Source organism: Danio rerio, chromosome 2, assembly GCF_049306965.1.
Source record: "Danio rerio strain Tuebingen ecotype United States chromosome 2, GRCz12tu, whole genome shotgun sequence".
Taxonomy (NCBI): Eukaryota; Metazoa; Chordata; class Actinopteri; order Cypriniformes; family Danionidae; genus Danio; species Danio rerio.
Genome location: NC_133177.1, coordinates 59,015,001 through 59,039,136, shown reverse-complemented (window position 1 = coordinate 59,039,136; position 24,136 = coordinate 59,015,001). Strand labels below are relative to the sequence as shown.

General features: G+C 33.1%; 1 protein-coding gene and 1 long non-coding RNA gene across 4 annotated transcripts in view; one reads left to right on the top strand and one right to left on the bottom strand.

Moving 5' to 3' along the window:
- eps15l1b (epidermal growth factor receptor pathway substrate 15-like 1b) overlaps nucleotides 1-24,136 on the top strand; it is a 103,039-nt gene that overhangs the window by 76,530 nt on the left and 2,373 nt on the right. For 2 of the 3 annotated variants that reach the window (XM_073931777.1, XM_073931773.1), the window contains one exon: nucleotides 21,249-22,839. In XM_073931777.1, coding sequence (XP_073787878.1) covers nucleotides 21,249-21,259 — 11 coding nt within the window. In that variant the 3' untranslated portion in view covers nucleotides 21,260-22,839. Of the gene's footprint in view, nucleotides 1-1,827; nucleotides 1,962-21,248; nucleotides 22,840-24,136 lie in introns of all 3 variants that reach the window. The other variant, XM_073931765.1, reaches the window with a different exon arrangement.
- Nucleotides 23,225-24,136, bottom strand: part of LOC141379148 (uncharacterized) — a 3,296-nt gene continuing 2,384 nt past the window's right edge. The window contains exon 2 of the long non-coding RNA XR_012395161.1: nucleotides 23,225-24,136. This exon is cut by the window's right edge and continues 287 nt beyond it. This is a non-coding gene — a long non-coding RNA (uncharacterized lncRNA).

Below are 24,136 nucleotides of genomic sequence, written 5' to 3'. Positions count from 1 at the left end.
GACCTGTAACGGGTGTGACAGATAAAGGAGACATCCAAAACATGCAGTGTTGGTGGTCCACCAGGAACATGGTTGAGAAACACTGATCTAGATCATTGCAGAATTGATGAAAGCAACTCAACTTTATTAAAGCAGTTTCATTGTGGATGTATTATTGACTTCCAATTAGGGATGCACCAAAATGACAATTACACCGAAACCGAAATTATGGATGCCGTTGGTTAAAATCCGTGTCACGCACCTCCACTGACTATGCGTGCACCTCACGAAATGGACGAGGATTTTATACTTGACGCGTTCGCCTTTGAGATATTCTTTAAAACGACAGGGGGCGGTCAAAAGAAACCCACTGTAAAGTCAGACGAATAAACAGAGAAGTAGGAAGTTTCCGAAACTACGTCAAATCATTAATATAGTTCAAGATTTATAAACTAATTATTTTTATCAATTATTTTAATGATTATAGGGATTTTTATAACCATTCAAGATTTTTTTTTTTTATCAAACTTTGATGCATCACTTGCTTTAATTCATATCTTGGACAGTTCTACCTATTAAAGTTTATTAGAATATCAATGACAACACAGTACATGAGTAGCTTTACAAATATATATATATATGTATATGTATATATATATATATATATATATATATATATATATATATATATATATATATATATATATGTATATATATATATATATATATATATATATATATGTATATATATATATATATGTATATGTATGTATATATATATATATATATATATATATATATATATATATATATGTATATGTATATATATGTATATGTATATATATGTATATATATATATGTATATATGTGTATATATATATATGTGTGTGTGTGTGTGTGTGTGTATGTATACACACACACACACACACACACACCAACCCAGACAATATTGCACTGCAAACTATTGTCATTAAACATGTCAATAAAAGTCACTTTTTCAAGCTTTTCAAGGTTAAAAGTTGTTACAAGAAAGATCAAGCTCCCATAATCCAATTAAAAAGCAGAAACAAACTAGTGAAAATAAAAACATGAATAACAAAATACGGAAAACTGCTAATTTACGGATATTTTTAGTATGTGTTTTTCTCCCCCAACCGAAAACTGACCTTTCGTGACGAAAAATTCAGTGCATCCCTACTACCAATCATTAGCCAACCCTCTTTATTATTTCTGTATATATTAAATTAAGTATTGTATAAATGGATGGACAAGTTCAGTTGCTTTCAATTCAATTCTGCAGTAAAAAAAAACTTGGTTTTGTAAAGAGCAGGTCATATGGGTTTAAAAAAATATCTTATTAATATATATAATTCAGTGTAAACTGCCTTCAATGTTGTTAATCAAAAAAGGGCATGATAAATATATCATCTCTAAAAAGAAAGAATCAGCTCTGAATCAAGTAAACAAGTCATTATATTATTGAATATTTCGCCTGCTACTGATCTATGTTAACATGATCAAAGTAACTCATTTGCATAGGCTCCCCTCTCCCACAACATACAAGCACCCTAATATGGGTGTTTCCTTTCTATGTAATAGACCAATTAGAGCTGACTTGTGGAAGGGAGAGGGGCTTACAGAGCTTAAGTCAGAGCTTGAATCTAAATGATTCTTCTAAATGAAAACATTCAATGTTTTCTGCGATCAGATGCATTTAAACCGGTTCTAGGAGATTCTAACACAATTTTTAGACATTTTAAAATACCAGATGACCTGCTCTTAAATGATCTTTCCTGTATCTGAGCTGTTCTGTAGGTCTTTGGGTGTCATCTTTGTTTTCTCTGACAGTTTCAGGGAAGAATACGTCCGTCACGAATAGTGGTTCAGTGGTTCATAATCAAGGGTTTGGTGCTGCGACACACACAGAACGAGGGTCTTCAGGGTTACGGTCTGCTGTAAACCCATCCACAGAATTTAGAGCTGTAAGTGCAGTGTCAAACCCACCGTCTGATCGTCTTCTAGCTAGCCTTGTCTGTTTATTGTCTTCCATTGTAGCTGCATTTGCTTCATCCCGATATTTGCCACCGCTTCGATTTTGTCCATTTGTGTCATGCCGCACGTGCTTTTGCCAAAATCATGCCTCGCTTTATAATTTAGTCATCATTTGTGCATCATTCATTTGCTTATATGTCGTTCCACAATGTGTTTCTTTCTCTTTTTAGTACTGTCATTTTAATTGGATTTGGTATCGATACACTGCAAAAAAATCTCTTTTTATGTTTTGTAGAGTAATTCTAGTCTAAATATCTAAAATTGTGAAATCCAGAAGCAATATATGGACAAGTAAAAAATATATTGTTTGGTTTTCAGAAATAATGTCAAAATAGAGTGAATTTTTCCTTAAAAAAAGCTAAATAATCATGCAAATAGAGTAAGAAAAGCAAAAACAAGATTATTTTGCTTGGTTGAAGGACAAACCAATGTAGTTTTGACATTTTATGTCTGAAAACAGAGGCGAGGCAGTGGCGCAGTAGATAGTGCTGTCGCCTCACAGCAAGAAAGTCGCTGGGTCGCTGGTTCGAACCTCGGCTCAGTTGGCGTTTCTGTGTGGAGTTTGCATGTTCTCCCTGACTTCGTGTGGGTTTCCTCCGGGTGCTCCGGTTTCCCCCACAGTCCAAAGACATGCGGTACAGGTGAATCGGGTAGGCTAAATTGTCTGTTGTGTATGAGTGTGTGTGTGTGGATGATTCCCAAAGATGGGTTGCGGCTGGAAGGGCATCCGCTGCATAAAAACTGGTTGGATAAGTTGGCGGTTCATTCCGCTGTGGCGACCCCGAATTAATAAAGGGACTAAACTGACAAAAAAAATGAATGAATGAATGTCTGAAAACAAAATATGTTTTGCTTGTCTAGAAAATCCTTCTTGATTAAAGAGGTTTTAGATATTTTGGACTAGAATCTAAAGCTCCAAGTAATAAAGTTATTTTTTTTCAGTGTACTGTACAGTGTTCTTTTTTGTGCAGAAATAGTTCTTATGTCCTGTGCGCTATTATTTTTTTTGGGATCATATGACTGCAGAAGACTATATTGCATGCAATACAAATACAAAGATGATCAAGTATATTTATTGATTTATTACGTTTTTATCTGAAATAATGTATTCTTTTTTTTTCCCTAAATTTTGAAGGAGTTTTAGGGTGCTTTCACGTCAGACTTTTGTTTCTGAACCTGCCGTGTTTTCCCAGTTAGCGCGATTTGTTTGGCATATGTGAATCCAGCAATCGCGCTCGGATCCACACCAAAACATTCAGTTCGAGATTGCCTGAATGAGGTGGTCAAGGCTCGATTGAAACGAACTGTGGAGCGAATCGATTGTAGTGAGAAAGCGATACGATCCGAGCCAGGCTGTATCACAGTGTATTATGGATATGTAATAGGCACACAGTTGAAGTCAAAATTATTGTCCAAATTTTTACTGTGTTTTAGTTGTTTGTTTATGGGTGTAAACCAGTCGGCAAGCTCCCGCTTTCCCTCGTGAAGTTAATACAGAACTGAATTTGCAATTCATCGAAATTCCACCAGTCCTGGCTCAATAATAGAGCATACTTCTATAGAGTCCACTGTTGAACTGGCCATCTTTACAGCAAAAACAAAAAGTGTTTACAGCCTGATACAAAGAACGATTTTGATTCATACAGCTAACATTACCCTTCATGACAACTGTGAGGGAGGTGAAATGTTTTTTTTTATAACTCATCCGTTTCATTTACATTGAGTTATATTAAGTTTGCAATATTAAGGTCGTGGCCATTTGAGTAAGAGCTGGGTCTCGCTGGTCGCCGTCACTTCACCTCAGCTGATTCCGGCTGATTAGCTGCTGAACTCAGCATATACATCATATTTTTGTTTTATGTGGCTTTACACAGTCAGTTGCCTTTTGGACTTATTTCTTACAAATATCAGGTGATCTGGCATGCTGTGTGCATTTAATTGTGCTCACAAACCATTCAAATTGCCTCCATTTCCCAGGTGAGTGAAATTATACTAATATACCATATCTATAAATGTGTTTGTTAGCTTTAAGATCTTTTATGTTATTTTTCTTCAGAACTGTAATGCACTCCAGAATCTGACAGATTGATTAGCTGTAGGCTGTAGAAGAGTTAAATCTGGGTTAAAAGCTTTGACAAAGTCCCATACATATATAGTCTTTTCTGGTCCTTCCATTAACAAACAGCTCACACAGGGTAGATTATTGCAGTAATCACCAGAACATTTACTCATTAATGATTACTTATCTTCAGTCATGATCAGTCCCACACACACTCCACTAGTGTTTAAAGGGAAAGGAGCGTTCCCGTTTTACCGGATCCGGCACTTCATATTTGGTATTGTTTGGTGTCAACATTGATACAAACAGGCAAAAGATCCAAACGAACGAGGAATCATTTAAATGACTCTGAGTGGAATCTTTTATTTAAGGAATCAATATTTTTAAACGGGGTGTATTTTCAGATTTAACCCTCAGCTGGATGTTTGCATTCACTTAGGCTACGCTTACACTGCCAGGCTTAGTGCTCAAATCAGATTTTTTTTCTCTGATCTGATTTTTTTGCATGAATGTTCACACTGCTTTTATAAATGTGGCCAACATCAGATTTGCATGAACAGATCATGGTCCCAAACTGACCCGCATGCGTGAAAGTGTATTAAGGAGAGCACAAAATGTCTAATTACGCACACGTGAGTGCTGCATGAGTAACCACGTTGTCAGATCATGCTTATATGATTATTACCCTTTTCACAGACAACCAAGGTGCATTTCATGAACTGTAAAGGGTTGTTCTGCTAATACTAATGTGTATTTCGGCATTTGAGACCTAAAATAAAAAAAAAAACACTGATCATTTGTGGTTTATTACAACAGCGGTGCGTGGCGCTCTGACCACTTGTGTAGTGAACTCATCAAGGGTTAATGAGCAGCCGCAGACTGAGCTGTGAAGGCGGAGTTGGTTTATCTCTGTTTGCAGAGTTATTTAATTTTACTTCGTTACAAACAGCAGACACGTGCAGAAGCGGGGTTTGGGTGCTCGAGCGCCTGCCTTTTTTCTCTTGGAGAGAAAGTTCTTCCTCTGCACACAGATCCCCTTTCCGCAACACTCACGACGCTTCTCTGCATCGCGATCAACCCGTGCCTCAGTCGTTAACCAGATTAGTTAACAAGCACCAGTTTTGCCTTCAAAATCGTTTTTAACATGAACAACCAACTTTCTGTGATACTGTAATCGCCCTGTGTGCCCTTGTACTGTGCTGCTGAGGGGTGTATGATGTCTACAGCACAGAATGATGACGCATGTCGCTCAAAGATTGTTCAAAAGTGAAATCCGACATAACGGTTCACACTGCGGTCGCATTGCAAAACATCAGGGGCCTCATGTATCAACGCTGCGTACGCCAGGTTTCACGCTCAGAATCGCTCACGTTTGGATTTACTAACAATGAACTGAACGTGGGAATGTGCGCAGCTTCACGGCAGCTTTTTGGCTGGCGTACGCACATTTTTTGTGCGTGTCTGTTTTATTTCCATTGGCGACTCCTAGAGGCAGTTGTGTTAAATTCCTCTCTACAAAGTGACTGAGCCTTGCAATGGCAGCTGTATGAGACGGGTTCATCCAGCAGGTAAATAAGGTTTCCATGCCATACAGTTGAGCAGCCAAACATTAAAGCACAATTTGCAGCGGTCGCCTGTTTTCCCAATGTAATCTGAGCGATCTACCGCACGCACATTGCTATAAAGGCACCATCTGAAGATGAATTTGCATGCGTGAGTCAGAAACATTTCCATTCAATAAATGTGCAAATAAAATATGATGCACAAACTTATTGATGATTCCTACTTGTGTTTCTCGTGATAAATAGTAGGCAAAATCTGATATGTAGCGGGGAAAAAAGAAGAAAGAGTTCATCAGACGCTGGATTCGAACCGAGTTCATGCTCGAACGTGTCAAAACATGATCACATGCGTCTTACGAGCGCGCCACTGAGACTGTTGAGAGTGCTGCAACATTTTACAGATATAAACCACACTATTTATTTTTTTTAATGCACTCAGTGCGATGTTCAGACCCAACTGTGTTAACCGCATCAGCTAAACTCTCCCACTCTATTTTTTTTCTTTTGTTGTTAATTCCGGAGAACAAACTTGCAAATAACACCGCTTTTCTCCGGTCTACCTCCGAAAGGAGCACCTCCAATTCACATTCTGTTCAAAGTTTCTCTTCTTGCTTGCTTTTGCCATTGCTTTTTCGTTGGGTTTTTCCATTAGCATAGTCATTAGCATATTCATACGGGGGAGGAGGCAGGGAGGGGTTTTGTGCTCGTGCATGTTGCGCTCAGTTTCACGTTTATTCAGATGTACAAAAGAATATGCGTGAGATTCGGCGTACGCAGTGTTTCATACATCTGAAGTTTTTTCTGCGTACGCACAGCTTTGTGCGTACGCAATGTTTTAGTAAGATTTCCACGCAAGTCTTCGTACATGAGGCCCCAGATCTGTGTCTGATTGAAGACTACATATGAAGGTGCCACAGATCTAACCTGAAAAGATCAGATTTCATGCGGTTTGGGCTGTTCACACAGTCATCACCTGAGTCACATGAGGGGGAAAAATCAGATTCTGGCCACATTTGCCTGCAGTGTGAACATAGTCTTAGAGCTGTAATACCAACACAATCCCACGGCAATTCGTAACTTTTTCATTTAGTGGCTAATTCGTACGAATTCGTACGATCTAATTCGTACATTTTAGTACGATTTGCTCATCCTCCAATGACGGTTGGGTTTAAGGGTGGGGTTAGGTGCCACGCCTCCTTTTTAAAATCGTACAATTTCTTACGACTGAACTTACGACTTGAATTAGCCACTAAACTGCCAAAACGTAAAATACTTACGTTTTCTCGTGAGATCAGGCTGGTAATACACACTGGATGGAAGCTCATTTTCAAAATTCCATAATAGGGGCTCTTTAAGGCAAGGCAAGTTTATTTATTTATTTATTTATTTATTTTAAAACATTTTTATAATTCTATTTTTGACATGCAGTACATTATAAAGACATTACTGTACATTATTTTGATTTAAGTTTAAATAGATCCAAAGGTTATCACTTGTATTGCATTACCTCCAACAGGTTAGGACATGGGGTATTTTTCTTTGTTGTTTTTTTTTTTTTTGCAGTGAAAAAGCATAATAGGAGCCTTTTAATATGAAATGACAGAGCATTTGAAGTGGCCTGCAGTTTCAGGTCAGTGTTATCTGATGATGCAGCTGAACAGGAACAACAGGAGGAAGTCCTATAGTGGAAAAAATTCTGTGTTCAAGATTAAAACAGACCTAATGTTTGTTTTACGCCAGTCATTTCATTAAACTCGAGCTCTTTTAATAACAATAATCTTCTGACCTTTAAAAAAACCTACAACTCAATAATGTACTGCGTTTTTAATACTTTGGCAAAAATAAAGTTATTAAAAAATATATAAAGCCATGAAGATCAGCTGGTCTGTACATAAGCTGACATGCAAGCAATTTGCTGTTGAGCTGACTCACTTAAAAACACTCCAGTGTCACTGTATCTGTAGTTACACTCAGTTAACAGTGGTGAGTTTGGTGAACTGATGATCTTAAATCTAATGGTGTCCCAAATAATCCCAAGATTTGTGCTGTTTTGGCTCATTTTAAATAGGTAGTTTCAACAAGCAACAAAAAACCGAGCGTGCACGCTTTATAAAAACAATCACACATTTTAATGTTAACAATATGCAATTATTCAGAGAAAATGTAGTTGTTTAAAGAGGTTTTAATAGGGATATAATATACAATTGAATTCTAATAAGTAATATACATTTTATTCTGCAACATATTAGCTATCTTTGTGCATTATTATCATCTTAATAGGATTCCTTAATGTATCTGTGTGCAATTGTTTTTTCTCAGGGGGTGTTTGTTGTTTTATATTTATATTTTTAATGTTTTCTAATGCTTTAACCTTACTGTGTCTGATTAACAATTTCACATTAAGGATTAAATGCAAAATATTTGCAATTTTTTAATTATACCATGTTCTTACCAGGGTTTTAATGCTTTTTAATAAAAAAAAAATAAATATTTGAAATTTTTAATTAGATATAATATTGAACATACATTTCATTTAAAAGAGCATATAATCTAAATATTACCACTGTAAAGTAAAAAAACAAACAACAACAACAAAAAATACATTTACTTTTAGATGAAAATTCTAGTTCTAGTAACTATTACTCTTAAAAAATGACTACCAAGTATAAATAATAATAATAATTAATCAATTAAATAAATTGGATATTTAAAGCTTCTTAAAACATTTTTTGTTCTTTTTTTTTGGAGAAGTCTTTATAAATCAGACTAATTTCTAAAAAATCTTTGCATATTTTTTTTTGAAGTAACCTTGTTTCATTTTTAAGGAAAATGTATTTAATACTTTATAACAATTATTAATAGATTGTGTATTTTAAGGGTTTTTAACATATTTTTATGTTATTTAAAAAATAATGTTTTTGCAGAAATAAATAAATAAAAAAAATAAAATACAATCAAAACACTATATATTCATTCATAGAAATTATAAAGTGATGTTAGTTTTTTTGTTGGTAAAGTATTTAATAATTATTAATAAATTGTGTATTTTAAGGGTTATTAAAAAAATTAAACATTTTACAGAAATCCTAATAAATCAAAATACACTGTGATATTTCATAAAATTATATTTGAAAACTAATTCTGCATTTTTTTTTAAAGGTAATGTTTATTTATTTTAAAAGACAAAAGTGTAATAATTATTACTAAACTGTGTTTTTCATGATTTTAAAACATTTGTGTTATTTAAAAGCTAAGCATTTTATGGAAATCTTATTTGAGGCAAAACACACAATGCATTAATTTATAAAACTATTTATGAAACCTCTTTTGTTTGAAGTCATATTTATTTTTTTAGTAAACAGTATTTAATAATTAATGATAAAATGGGTATTAAGGATTTTAGAGCATTTTTATATTATTTAAAATGTGCATTTTGCAGAAATCGAAATCGTCTTATTTGAGGCAAAACACAATGTATTAATTCATAAAACTATTTATGAAAACTTTATTTAAAGTAATGTAGCCATCATTAAAGTAAAGAAAGGGTATTTAATAATTAATAATAATTAATAAAAAAAATTAAGCAGTTTGTTATTTAAAAAGAAATTTAAAAACACAAATTGAAGCATTTTGCAGAAATCTTAAATCTTGTTTGAGGCAAAACACAATATATTAATTCATAAAACTATTTATGAAAACTCTTTGTTTAAAGTAATGTAGCCATCATTAAAGTAAAGCAAGGGGTATTTAATAATTAATAATAATCATTAATAAAAAAATTGAGCAGTTTTTTTTATTTAAAAACACAAATTGAAGCGTTTTGCAGAAATCTTAATAAATCTTGTTTGAGGCAAAACACAAAGCATTAATTCATGAAACTATTTATGAAACCTCTTTTTGTTTGAAGTAATATTTTTTTTTTAGTAAACAGTATTTAATAATTAATGATAAAATGGGTATTAGGGATTTTAGAGCATTTTTATGTTATTTAAAATGTGCATTTTGCAGAAATCGAAATAAATTTTGTTTGAGGCAAAACACAAAGCATTAATTCATAAAACTATTTATGAAACCTCTTTTTGTTTAAAGTACTGTAGCCATCATTAAAGTAAAGTAAAGGTTAATTAATAATAATTATTAATAAAAAAATTAAGCAGTTTGTTATTTAAAACAAATTTAAAAACACAAATTGAAGCATTTTGCAGAAATCGTAATTAATCTTATTTGAGGCAAAACACAAAGCATTAATTCATAAAACTATTTATGAAAACTTTTTGTTTAAAGTAATATAGCCATCATTAAAGTAAAGCAAAGGGTATTTAATAATTAATAATAATCATTAATAAAAAAAAAAAAGCAGTTTGTTATTTAAAACTAATTTAAAAACACAAATTGAAGCGTTTTGCAGAAATCGTAATTAATCTTATTTAAGGGAAAACAAAATGCATTAATTCATAAAACTATTTATGAAAACTTTTCGTTTAAAGTACTGTAGCCATCATTAAAGTAAAGTAAAGAGTATTTAATAATTAATAATAATTATTAATAAAAAAATGAAGCAGTTTGTTATTTAAAACAAATTTAATAACACAAATTGAAGCGTTTTGCAGAAATCTTAATAAATCTTGTTTGAGGCAAAACACAAAGCATTAATTCATAAAACTATTTATGAAACCTCTTTTTGTTTAAAGTAATATTTATTTTTTTTAGTAAACAGTATTTAATAATTAATGATAAAATGGGTATTAAGGATTTTAGAGCATTTTTATGTTATTTAAAATGAGCATTTTGCAGAAATCGTAATAAATCTTGTTTAAGGCAAAACACAATGTATTAATTCATAAAACTATTTATGAAAACATTTTGTTTAAAGTAATGTAGCCATCATTAAAGTAAAGGAAAGGGTATTTAATAATTAATAATAATTAATAATCAAAATAAATTAAGCAGTTTTTTATTTAAAAAGAAATTTAAAAACACAAATTGAAGCATTTTGCAGAAATCGTAATAAATCTATATTTGAGGCAAAACACAATGTATTAATTCATAAAACTATTTATAAAAACAAAGTCAGCATATTTTAGCATAATGTGCAGTTATTAAAAAGTAAAAAAGTGTTTTTATGTTAGGTTTTCACTGCAGGCTTCTGCAACAACTTTACTATCAATCATTCATGCGCAACATTTTCTTTACCTCATCGAATGATTTCTTACTTGCAAATATACAACCTTAGTTTACTATGTCCACATCTTGAATAAGCATGGTAAAAAGAAAGCACTACTGTGACCTTACCAACATATCATGACCTCAGAATGACTCTTTGGTCTAGAAAAGTGAAGCTTTACCAACACGCTTCCTGTTTTCTAACATGGAGTGAGAACAGCTTTCACCACAGTGTCACAGTTACTCCATACTCTTTATTATGCACTTTAAATGAATGCATTGCATGGCATCGCTTTTAGCATATTACGAGATACTTGTGTAGCTGTAAGCATCCCTGATACATTTTGCATAATGAACACTAACAGTTAAATGTGATTTTTTTTAACATCACTGAATCTGGGTCAGCTTGACCTGAGCTCACGTATTGCAGACTTTTCTTGCAGTGCATCTGCAGCTTGCATTTTTGCATGAGGCTTTTGTGTTTGGTAGGTTATCACTTTAAAGATTGACTTATTAAGAGAATAATAATTCATCAATTATTAAAATGAATATTTAAAGGTTCTTAAAACATTTTTAAAATGTTTTGTTATTTTTAAAAACTGCATTTTTATTCGACAAATGTGCACAAACACGAGGACGTTTTGAGTTTTTTATCAGGAGCTCAGGGTGCATGCATACATATCAAGATAAGGAGACAGAAAGACGTTAAAGTAAGTGGAAAATAAAGTAAACAATAAAAATTACATGTATTACATGCATCTATATTCTACATTCATGTAGTGCAGCATTGTTGATCGTTTTAACTCCACAGATAAGAAATAAAAATTCATATCAAAATATTTGGTAACACTTTACAATAAAGTTGCATTAGTTAATGTTAGTTAATGCATTTACTAACATGAATAAACAATGAACAATACACTTATTACAGTCATTGTTTTAGTTAACATTAGTAAATAATCCAGTGTTTCATTGTTAGTAACTCACTGGGCATTAACTAATGTTGACAAGCATTAATGTAGATGTTAATAATGCATTGGTAAATTTTAAACTATGATTAATAAATGCTGTACAAGTTAGTTCATGCTAGTAAATACAATAACTAATGAAACCTTATTATAAAGTGTGATCAAAGTGGCTTTTAGGTTACAGAATCCATAAACAAGGCAAAATAGTCTTGTTTGAGTCAAAGCGCACATTAATTCATAAAACTCAAACTATTTTTGAACTATTTTTGATCAGTTAAACATCTCATTTTTAATATCAGTTATCCTATTTTTGTTTGAAGTAACACTTTCATTTTCTGCGACAACTTTACTATCAGTCTTTCTTGTGCAATGTTTTCTTGACCTCCTTCAATGATTTCTTAATTCTGAATATAAAAACTAATTTAGCATTTCTTAATGATTATGATTCTAAAACATTACTTGTGTAACAATATAGAAAATAATAACTATTAATAAATGTACCAATTCTGTATTTAAAGGGTATTAAAGCATTTTTATGTTATTTAAAAACGGCGCATTTTCCAGAAATATTAATAAATCTTCATTGAGTGAAAACACACGATGTTTTAAATTCATTTAAAAACTATTTTCATTAGTTTAATTTAAAACTATTTCAACTATTTTCATTTTGTTTATGTACACTAACATCTGATTTTAAGCATATTTTAATAATATCACTGAATCCACATTGGCTTGACCTGCGCTGCAATAATAATTTCTTGTTAAAATATCTAAAAACTCTTAAACCAAGGAGTATTTACTAGACAAGCAAAAAAAAATTGTCTTGTTTTCAGACAAATTAAGTGAAATTTTTTTTTTAAATCAATGAAATAATCTCAACCAAGTATATTGTGGATAGCAAAGCGCCTAAAGGCGATCCTTGAGGCACTCCATACTATACTGCCCTGACAATTGATAGTTGTTTCAAAGCAAAAACAAGATTGTTTTGCTTTCCCCATTGACAGATCATTTTGCTTGTTTTAAAGAAAAACTTGCTTGATTTTTTTTTACTTTCCATTGGCTCTATTTAAACGATCAAGGTACAAAGTTTAAAGCTCATGGTGCAAAAGTGTTAAGAGTGCGAATCCACTTTTGCTATAGTTAAAGATAAATAAAAACAGTCTGCGCCCTGGCGCATGGTCTAACAGGGTTGTGCTCTATCAAGCCTCTTCAGCTGCTCCAGAACGCAGCAGCACGAGTGGTCTTTAATGAACCTAAAAGAGCACGTCACTCTGCTGCTCATCCGTTTGCACTGGCTGCCAGTTGCTGCTCGCATCAAATTCAAAGCTCTGATGTTTGCTTACAAAGCGACTTCTGGCTTTGCTCCTTTTTATCTGCTCTCACTTCTGCAGATGTATGTGCCCTCCAGAAACTTGCGTTCTGTGAATGAGCGTCGCCTCGTGGTTCCATCCCAAAGAGGGAAGAAATCACTTTCCCGAACTCTCGCATTCAATCTGCCTAGTTGGTGGAATGAACTCCCTAACTGCATCAGAACAGCAGAGTCACTCGCTGTCTTCAAGAAACGACTAAAAACTCAACTATTTAGTCTCCACTTCCCTTACTTATATGCAATTCCCTCTCTGACTCCTCCACTAACCACAAAAAAAAATTATAATAATAATAATTACTAATGTTTTGCTTCTTTCACTTTCTTTACATACCTGAAACTTGTTACTTATTCATTGTTGCTCTTATAGTTGTGTAAATTGCTTCCTTGTCCTCATTTGTAAGTGGCTTTGGATAAAAGCGTCTGCTAAATGACTAAATGTAAATGTATTCTCTTAATGAGTTCTGCTTGTGTGTTGAGCATAACATGCATTAAACCAATCAGAAACTCATCTCATATTCCCTTGAGTCAGTTGTGTTGTGCCGTGGTGCATTCGCTATTTACATGGTGGACTTTAAGGGTGCTTTCCCACCTGCCTTATTTAGTTTATTCGCACTGGAGTTCGTTTTCCCTCTTGGTGCGGTTTGTTTGGGCAGGTGTGAATGCAGCAGTCGTACTCGATTGCGCACCAAAAGCGAAACGAGACCTGTTTGAAGAGGTGGTCTCGGTACGGTTTCAAACGAACCCTGGAGCGGTTCGTTTGTGGTGAGAATATGATCCAAACTAAAACAGACCCAACCGCAAAAAGCACTGCGCCTTTTACACTAATCCAGCTGCCTTAGGCTGATGCGCTGTGCATTATGGGATATGGGGGAAAACACAGTTGACAGCGCTTTACCAACAGAGAAAGGGGAAAACATTACCTGATGGATCGTTGGTAATATTTCCGCAAGATGAGCATGTCACAGTTTAGCTAAATTAATACACGCTTCCACCTGAAGTGACGAGCGATGCTTTAAAACATTGTTTTCCAGCCGTGGCCGCGCTTCATTCTCGAAATGTACAGTTTGTCTAAAGCAGGGATACAATCAGTCAGCGCAGTCGTTCATAGTAAAAGGCGACATTTTGTGTCTGCCGGTTTTGTTTACTTGCAGGAGTTCACTGGCATTTTCCCGCACGTGAATTCTGACCAATCAATAAGCAGTTTAGAAAATATGTTCAACAACATCTGGCCAATGAGAGATGTGGATTCTGTCACTTGACTGCATTTTGGTTCTTTTCAACTGGTTCGGACCAAAGCCAGCAGTGTGGTGTGAAAACAACCCAAAGACGGCAGAAAATGCAACAATGTATCATTTATTACCCTTGGTCCAGACCAAATGAAGCGAACTACAGATGTGAAAGCACCCTTAGTGTAAAAACTAAACGCTTCACCTGCAGTCCTCTGTTCAGCCTCTTTACTTTCTTTTTACTTTTACTCTTTATTCCTTTACTTTGGTGGAGTAAGGAAACAGTGGTAACTCACTCCACTGAAGACATCCATTAGCCTACATATTTAAATTAGTTTAAGCGCAAATATTTGTTTCCAAACTATTTGTAAATTCAGTTCTAATTTCCAGCAAACGAATAAATGAACAATAATAATGAAGTGTGCTCAAACAACCGAGTTATATCCAAACACACGTCCTGTTTCTTCGCCCCATAAAGTGATGCAGACGTCTACAACCCCACATGTGGACAAATCTAAAATGTTTTTATTAAAACAAATGTAAATGTGCATATAATACATAAAACTACTCACAATGTTAACGTTATACAGATGCAGATTGTCATGAACAAACAGAAAAAAGCCCCTTAAGGTGAAGAAGGCACGGAGGCATTTTTTATATATATTTATGTAGAAAATAATAATTTCTGTATCATTTTAATCCTTTATTTGTTTTCATCTGTAAAGATGTTTATGTACTGCCGTGCATCCTGTGTGTATTCAGCAGTGTGTGCATAACTAAAACGCTCTGTGCTGGACTTTAGATCAGCTTTTACTTGGTCAATGGCGCGGTCTATTTCAGCAGGCACTTTTTTCCAGGGGTTTCAGTACAGCGTAACCGCTATTACGTCATCGGGTGGGCGTGGCCTATCTGTGAATTTGCATAGGTCACGGATCATGCGCAGATTGTGAAAACAGCCGTTGGATTCAGATACCTGTCCGTATTCGCAGGGGTTTCGTATCAAATGCCTTTTATATGCAGTACAAAATAGCTGTCCTGATCGCAGGTGTTTCATGTGAAGTCAGTGTGTTATATTAAACAAATTAATTTGAGATACCTCTCAGATTACATTAATACTGTTATAACTTAAGATACCTGTCCCGATCCCACGGCTTTTGTGCCAAAAACTTTATATATCATATACATTAACATCAGATACCTGTCCTGATCCCAGGGGTTTCATGTATGATCACTTTTATATTAGTTAACATCAGATACCTGTCCTGATCCCAGGTGTTTCATGTATGATCACTTTTATATTATATACAGTAACATCAGATACCTGTCCTGATCCCAGGTGTTTCATGTATGATCACTTTTATATTAGTTAACATCAGATACCTGTCCTGATCTCAGGTGTTTCATGTATGATCACTTTTATATTAGTTAACATCAGATACCTGTCCTGATCTCAGGTGTTTCATGTATGATCACTTTTATATTAGTTAACATCAGATACCTGTCCTGATCCCAGGTATTTCATGTATGATCACTTTTATATTATATACAGTATCATCAGATACCTGTCCTGATCTCAGGTGTTTCATGTATGATCACTTTTATATTATATACAGTATCATCAGATACCTGTCCTGATCTCAGGTGTTTCATGTATGATGACTTTTATATTATATACAGTATCATCAGATACCTGTCCCGATCTCAGGTGTTTCATGTATGATCACTTTTATATTAGTTAACATCAGATACCTGTCCTGATCTCAGGTGTTTCATGTATGATCACTTTTATATACAGTAACATCAGATACCTGTCCTGATCTCAGGTGTTTCATGTATGATCACTTTTATATACAGTAACATCAGATACCTGTCCTGATCTCAGGTGTTTCATGTATGATCACTTTTATATTAGTTAACATCAGATACCTGTCCTGATCTCAGGTGTTTCATGTATGATCACTTTTATATTATATACAGTATCATCAGATACCTGTCCTGATCCCAGGTGTTTCATGTATGATCACTTTTATATTATATACATTAACATCAGATACCTGTCCTGATCTCAGGTGTTTCATGTATGATCACTTTTATATTATATACATTAACATCAGATACCTGTCCTGATCTCAGGTGTTTCATGTATGATCACTTTTATATACAGTAACATCAGATACCTGTCCTGATCTCAGGTGTTTCATGTATGATCACTTTTATATTAGTTAACATCAGATACCTGTCCTGATCTCAGGTGTTTCATGTATGATCACTTTTATATTAGTTAACATCAGATACCTGTCCTGATCTCAGGTGTTTCATGTATGATCACTTTTATATTATATACATTAACATCAGATACCTGTCCTGATCTCAGGTGTTTCATGTATGATCACTTTTATATTATATACATTAACATCAGATACCTGTCCTGATCTCAGGTGTTTCATGTATGATCACTTTTATATTATATACAGTATCATCAGATACCTGTCCTGATCCCAGGTGTTTCATGTATGATGACTTTAAATAAAAATAGAAAATAAATATGGGTTATGTTAATTAAGATCGAGAAAGAAAAATTAACCACAATTTATTACAGAAAATGTGGTATTTATTTGTTTAAACATGACTGAATACCATATTTTAAACTACAAAAACACGGTTAATCTTACCACAGCCATTATTATTTGGTTTAAAATGGAAGTACAAAAGCCCAGAGACAGTAAAACGGATTAAAACGAGGTCAGCTGTTTTTGCTAATGAAATCTTTAAAATATAACATTATAAAAACAAAAAAAATAACCTGTATGATTGTTTTTTCCTTCGTTATCCACCGCGGTAGGTTCTTTATCCATAATCATCCTGTTTGAAATGACCGCGCTAAAAAAGAACCTGTACTGCGCATGATCGGTGACCTCTCAGTATTGGGTTTTTTTAAGGGGGCGTTTCCCAAACACCGACCGAGCCACGCCCATTTTACGTCGTTGTAATGAAACCCCTGGAATTTAGTGCATGCCGTCTATTTCAGCTCCTCGAGATAGCAACGCGCCAACAATGCGTCTGAACACACCTCCTATAGACCAGCACACCCATGAGTCCACAAAGTGGTGCAAATGCATTTGCTCTTTAAACAATGTGGCGCAAAACATGGAAATTAGGGTTGCACTGGTCTGAAAATAGCAACAAATCACGCCATACACGTCTTGCACCTTATTGCGTTCGGTGTATGATAGGACCTTATGCGTGTAAAGAAGATCAAATGTTTTGCTTGTCTAGAAAATGCTCTTTGATTTAAGAATTTTAGATATATTTTGACTAGAAACAAGACAAAAGCTCTAAATAAGAAAGGCGTTTTTGCAGTCTGAGCTCACATATTGCATGTTTAGTTTGCAGCGCAGCATGTTTGCATGAGACTCTTTGTGTTTTGCATGTCATGCTTCAGTCTTTAGTGCTGTGCAGTGTAATTGGTGTCTCTCCCAGGCACTGAACACATGAAGGTAAGGTGAATCTCGGGTCTGCTGACCACATCTGAGCTCTCTGCATGTGTTTGTTTCAACCACCAAACACCTACTCCACCCTGGGTGAACACAAATCCCTTCACAAATCACCCTGAGAAATCAAACCCAATGCTTTAAGAGCTGCTGCAGTAAGAACAAAAATTTTGAAGATTCAAGATAAAGCATCATGTTCACAGTTAAAGTCACAATTACTAGCCCCCCTGTATATTTTATTTCCCAATTTCTGTTTAACATAAAGAACATTTTATTCAACACATTTCTAATCATAATAGCTTTAAGTTTAAATTTTAGTTTAAATCTGTTCTATATCTGCACAACTCTGGTTTGCACTCCTCGTCATATGCCCTTAATGTCATTTATTGGATTGTTTACAAATATTTATTATTTTTTTTAATATCCTTTAGACTACATTTTATGTATATTTTTAGATTACTTTTTATGTATAATTGTATTTATTGTAAATTCTTTCTTAAAACTCAACGTTTTGTATTAATATTATATGTAAGGCACCTACGGTCTGAGAGTAATTTCGATTCTCTATATGTCCTGTACATGTGGCTGAATTGATGATAAAGCTGACTTTGATTGCCATGATGACAGCACATAACATTTGACTAAATATATGATGTTGTACTTAATGTTTTGTTGTCAGTGAATTTGTTTAAGTACAATAGACAGGATACTTATAGGTAAAGGCAAATTTATTAGCCCACTTGTGAAACTTTAATATCTTTTCCAAATATTTGCTGAATAATGTTTAACAGAGCAATGGAAATGTTTACAGTATTTCCTATAATATATATCTTCTTATTATTTGAGTTTGGCAGGAATATATTTGTAGATAGAATGTTTTTTATTTACAGTTATTTAAGCATTCATTATACTCTTTCTATTATTTATTGTTATTATCAAATATTACATTAGCAGTAATTCTTGATTTTAATGTAGTATTTTTCAAATACTTACCAAGTGATGTTTAACAGAGCAATGGAAATTTTGACTGTTTTCTATATATTTCTTCTGGAGAAATTCTTATTTTAGTTTAGTTTGGCTGGAATAGGCATGTAGATATTAATGCAATTTTACAGTTCTAAAATAACATCTTCATTATGTACTTTAACCTTTATTTATTTCATTATTGTTATTATGAAGAATTGAGTAGGCTAAAATTGTCCATAGTGTATGAGTGTGAATGAGTGTGTATGGGTGTTTCCCAGAGATGGGTTGCAGCTGGTAGGGCATACACTGTGTAAAACTTATGCTGGATAAGTTGGCGGTTCATTCCGCTGTGGCGACCCCAGATAATTGAAGGGATTAAGCCGAAAAGAAAATGAATGAATGTTGTTATAAAATATTACAGTAGCAGTAATTCTCCTTTTTGTAGTATTTGCTTTAACTTTTATTATTATTTATCATAAAGCTAAACTAATAAAATAACAAACAAAAACAGCAAACTTTGGAACCTAATGGAAATTTTGACTGTTTTCTATATATTTCTTCTAGAGAAAGTCTTGTTTTATTTTAGAATAGGTATGTAGATAATTTTACGGTTCTAAAGTAACATCTTCATTATGTACTTTAACTTTTATTTTTTTTAATTATTGCTATATGAATAATTGGGTAGGCTAAAATTGTCATAGTTTATGAGTGTGTATGGGTGTTTCCCATAGATGGGTTGCAGCCGGAAGGGCAATCCCCAGATTAAAGGGATCAAAGTAGTCGTACAGTACTTACAGTAGTAGTAATTCTCATTTTTAATGTGATATTCGTTTTACCTTTTAATCTTATTTATCATATAGCCAAACTGAAAAATTAACAAACAAAAACAGCAAACTTTGATTTTTTTTGCCCTTAAAATCACATTTTGTCAGAAAACTTCTAGTAAGTTTTTTTCCCCCATAAAAACATTTTATTTCATTTATTTTTTAATCGTATTTGTATTTAGTTTTAAAGTTTAACTTAAGTTAACTAACGACAAAAGTCATGATTGTTTTAATTTAGATGTACCCAATATTTTAGCACCTGATAAATAAACAAAATAACTTAACTAAATAAACAAGGAGGCAGCCATTTTAATAGCACCTAAAGTTAAAGTCAGAGTTATTAGCCCCCCCTTTGAATATTTTTGTCTTTTTGAAATATTTCCTAAATGATGTTTAACAGAGCAGAAGCTTTTCACAGTATGTCTGATCATATTTTTTCTTCTAGAGAAAGTCTTATTTATTTTATTTCGGCTAGAATAGAAGCAGTTTTTAATTTTTTAAACACCATTTTAAGGACAAAATTATTAGCCCCTTTAGGCAAATTTTTTTATTTTTTGTTCAATAGTACAAACCACTGTTATACAATAACTTGCCTAATTACCCTTACATGCCTAGTTAATCTAATTAACCTAGTTAAGCCTTTAAATTGCACTTTAAATTACATCGTAGCAAAGAAAAAAGAAACTTAAAATTAAACTTGTTTGTCAAAACTATTGCGCATAAAAAAATCTAAATAAATCTCTTGTTAAACTACATTTGAAAAATAATTTAAAAAATTCACTGTAAAGTAAATAATTTTGAACACATACAGTTTGTTTAAATCAAAATTATTCACCCTGTGATTTATTTGCATATTCATTTCTTATTTATTTTCATTCATTCATTTTCTTGTCGGCTTAGTCCCTTTTTTAATAAACCGGGGTCGCCACAGCGGAATGAACCGCCAACTTATCCAGCAAGTTTTTACGCAGGGGATGCCCTTCCAGCACTACCTACTGCGCCACTGCCTCGCCCCTCTTATTTATTTATTTATTTTATTTTAAATATTTCCCAAATTATGTTTAACAGATTTAGTAATTTCTCATAGTATTTCCTATAATATTTTTTCTTCTGGACAAAGTCGTATTTGTTTTATTTCGACTTGAATAAAACCTGTTTTTAAGTCATTTTTAGGTCAATATTATTAGCCCCTTTAAGCTATATTTGTTTTGGATTGTCTCCAGAACAAACCACTGTTATACAATGACTTGCCTAATTACCCTAACTTTAACCTAACTAACATAGTTAAGCCTTTAAAGGTCACTTAAGCTGAATACTAGTATCTTAAAAAATATCAAGTCAAATAATATGTGCTGTCATCAAGACAAAGATAAAAGAAATCAGTTATTAGAGATGAATTATTAAAACTATTATGATTAGAAATGTGTTTAAAAAAGCTTTCTGTTGAGCAGAAATTGGGAAATAAAATGCACAGGAGGACTAATAATTCTGACTTCAAGTTTACACACATAATTTTCCCCCTTAGTGCAGCAGTGATTGTGTGTGAGTTGTGTTTGGTTTAATAAAATGTGTGTTTTTTTGTGCTTCAGTTCGGAAGTGAGGCGCAGCAGCTGGAATGGGCCAAGCGGGAGAGTCAGCGGGAGGAGGCAGAGCGAATCCGGAGACTCCGCCTACAAGAAGAGCAGGATCTGGAACTGGCCCTTGCGCTCAGTCGAGCTCAGATGCCCAGAACATGATCTGGATTCAGTTTTTCAATTTTTACCCACGATTACATCTCAGGTTTGCCGATTACTGTCACACTACAAACGCTGAAGTCACCCGGAAGCAATGAAGTGCTCGAGAACTGTATAAATGTAAAAACTTAAGGGGATTGTTCACTGAAAAATGGTTTAATTGTGTCATTATTCACTTGCTCTTCACTTGTTTCAAACCTTTATTAGTTTGTCTTCTGTTGAATACAAAAGAAGATATTTTGAAGAATGCTGGAAACCTGTAACTATTGAGTTCCACAGCAGGAAAAACATGCTATGGAAGTCGATGGTTACAGGTTTTCCAGCTTTCTTCAAAGTGTCTTCTTTTGTGTTCAACAGAAACATAAAAACTCATAAATGCTTTAAAACACTTGAGGGAGAGCAAATGAGTTAAATTCATGACTTTGTGTTTTTTATTTTGTTAAACTAAAAAGTAGATATTTTGAAGAATGTTGGAAACCTGTAACCATTGACTTTCATTGTAGGACGAAATAAATAGTGTGGATGTCAGTGGTTAAAGGTTTTCCAGCATTCTTCTAAATATTTTCTTTGAGTTTTAGTTTCTGTTTATTGTTGATCACAAGCAGATATTTTGAAGAATGCTGGAAACCTGTAACCATTGAGTTACATAGTAGGAAAAACAAATACTATGGAAGTCAGTGGCTACAGGTGTTTCCGCATTCTTCAAAATATCTTTTTACGCTTAAAAACACTTGATAGAGAGTGAGTAAAAAGTATTTTTTTTCCTAACCTATATGAGTTTCTTTATTCTGTTGAACACAAAAGAAGATATTTTGAAGAATGCTGAGACCTTTAACCAATAACTTTCATTGTAGAAAAAACAAATACTCTGGAAGTCATTGGTTACAGGTTTTCCAGCATTCTTCAAATTGTCTTTTTTTGTGTTCAACACTTGTTGGGAGAGAGAAAAAAAAGAGTAAAAATTCATGACTTTCTTTATCCTGTTAAACACAAAAGAAAATATTTTGAAAAATGCTGGAAACCTGCTACCATTTAGTTTCATAGTAAGAAATACAAATACTATGGATGTCAATGGTTACATGTTTCCAGCATTCTTTAAAACATTTTCTTCGAGTTTCTTTCTTTTGTTAAACACAAGAAGATATTTTAAAGAATGCTGGAAACCTGTAACCATTGACTTCCATTGTAGGAAATACAAATACTATGGAAGTCAATGGTTACAGGTTTCCAGCATTCCTCAAAATATTTTCTTTGGGTTTCTTTCTTTTGTTGAACACAAGAAGATATTTTGAAGAATGCTGGAAACCTGTAACCATTGACTTCCATTTTAGGAAAAACAAATACTATGGAAGTCAAGGGTTGCATGTATTTTAGCATTCTTCAAAATATTTTGTTTTGTGTTACCAGAATAAAGAAACACTTAAATGCTTGAAAACACTTGATGGAGGCTAAATGAGTAAACATATATATATATATATATATATATATATATATATATATATATATATATATATATATATATATATATATATATATATATATATATATATATTATTTTTTTATTTTTTTTTATTTTTTTCAAACCTTTATGAGTTTCTTTATTCTGTTAAACACAAAAGAAAATGTTTTAAAGAATGCTGGAAAACCGGTAACTATTGATTTCTATTGTAGGACAAAATAAATAGTATGGAAATCAATGGTTACAGGTTTTCCAGCATTCTTCAAAATTTCTTTCTTTTGGTGAACACAAGAGAATATATATTGAAGAATGCTGGAAACCTGTTACCACTGAGTTCCATAATATTTGCTTTCCCTAACATGAAACTCAACGGTTACAGGTTTCCAACATTCTTCAAAATATCTTTGTTCGTGTTCAACAGAAGAAACTCGCAATGCTTGAGGAAGAGTAAATGAGTACAAATGTATTTTTCCCAAACCTTTATGAGTTTCTTTATTTTGTTGAACACAAAAGAAGATATTTTAAAGAATGTTGGAAACCTGTAACCATCGACTCCCATAGTAGGAAAAACACATGAGTTTTGAGTATGTGTTTCTTTATTTTGTTAAACTCAAAAGAAGATATTTGGAAGAATGTTGTAACCGGTTTTCCAGCATTCTTCAAAGTATCATCTTTTGTCTTTAACAGATTAAGGAAACTCATAAATTTCAAACCACTTGAGGGAGAGTAATTAATGAGTGCATACTCATTTTTGGGTGAACTATCCCTGTAACATACAGCTGTACCAAATACTGTAGGATATATTCTTGCACTCTTTTAGCATTTATTAATGCATTGAAGTATCATATAATAGACAAAATAATATCACAATCATATATTGCCATATTTAGGATGTCACTTTGAATATAATCAACCTCATCCACCAGAGAAACTCTCATCCAGGTAAATGCATGACAGTCAGTGTACAAATATATCTGGATATTTGCAGTTTTTGTATTTTGTGATTCCTGTTTCATTTATTTGTGTTTTTGAATTGCATTATGAGACGTTATAACAACTTTTGATGTTGAAAGGTTTGAAATAGTGACTTTATTGAGATTTTTTAAATAGTTTAAAGTGATATATTGTCTGGATTGTGTTGTAAATTACAGTGCAGTTTTACTAACCTAATTCTCTATATTTTATTTCATATACAATATCTAAATGTCAATAAAACGTGCTTTGTTACATGCCAGAGTTGAATTTTCCACATACAAATTAGACAGAGTAGAGATTAAGGTCCCAT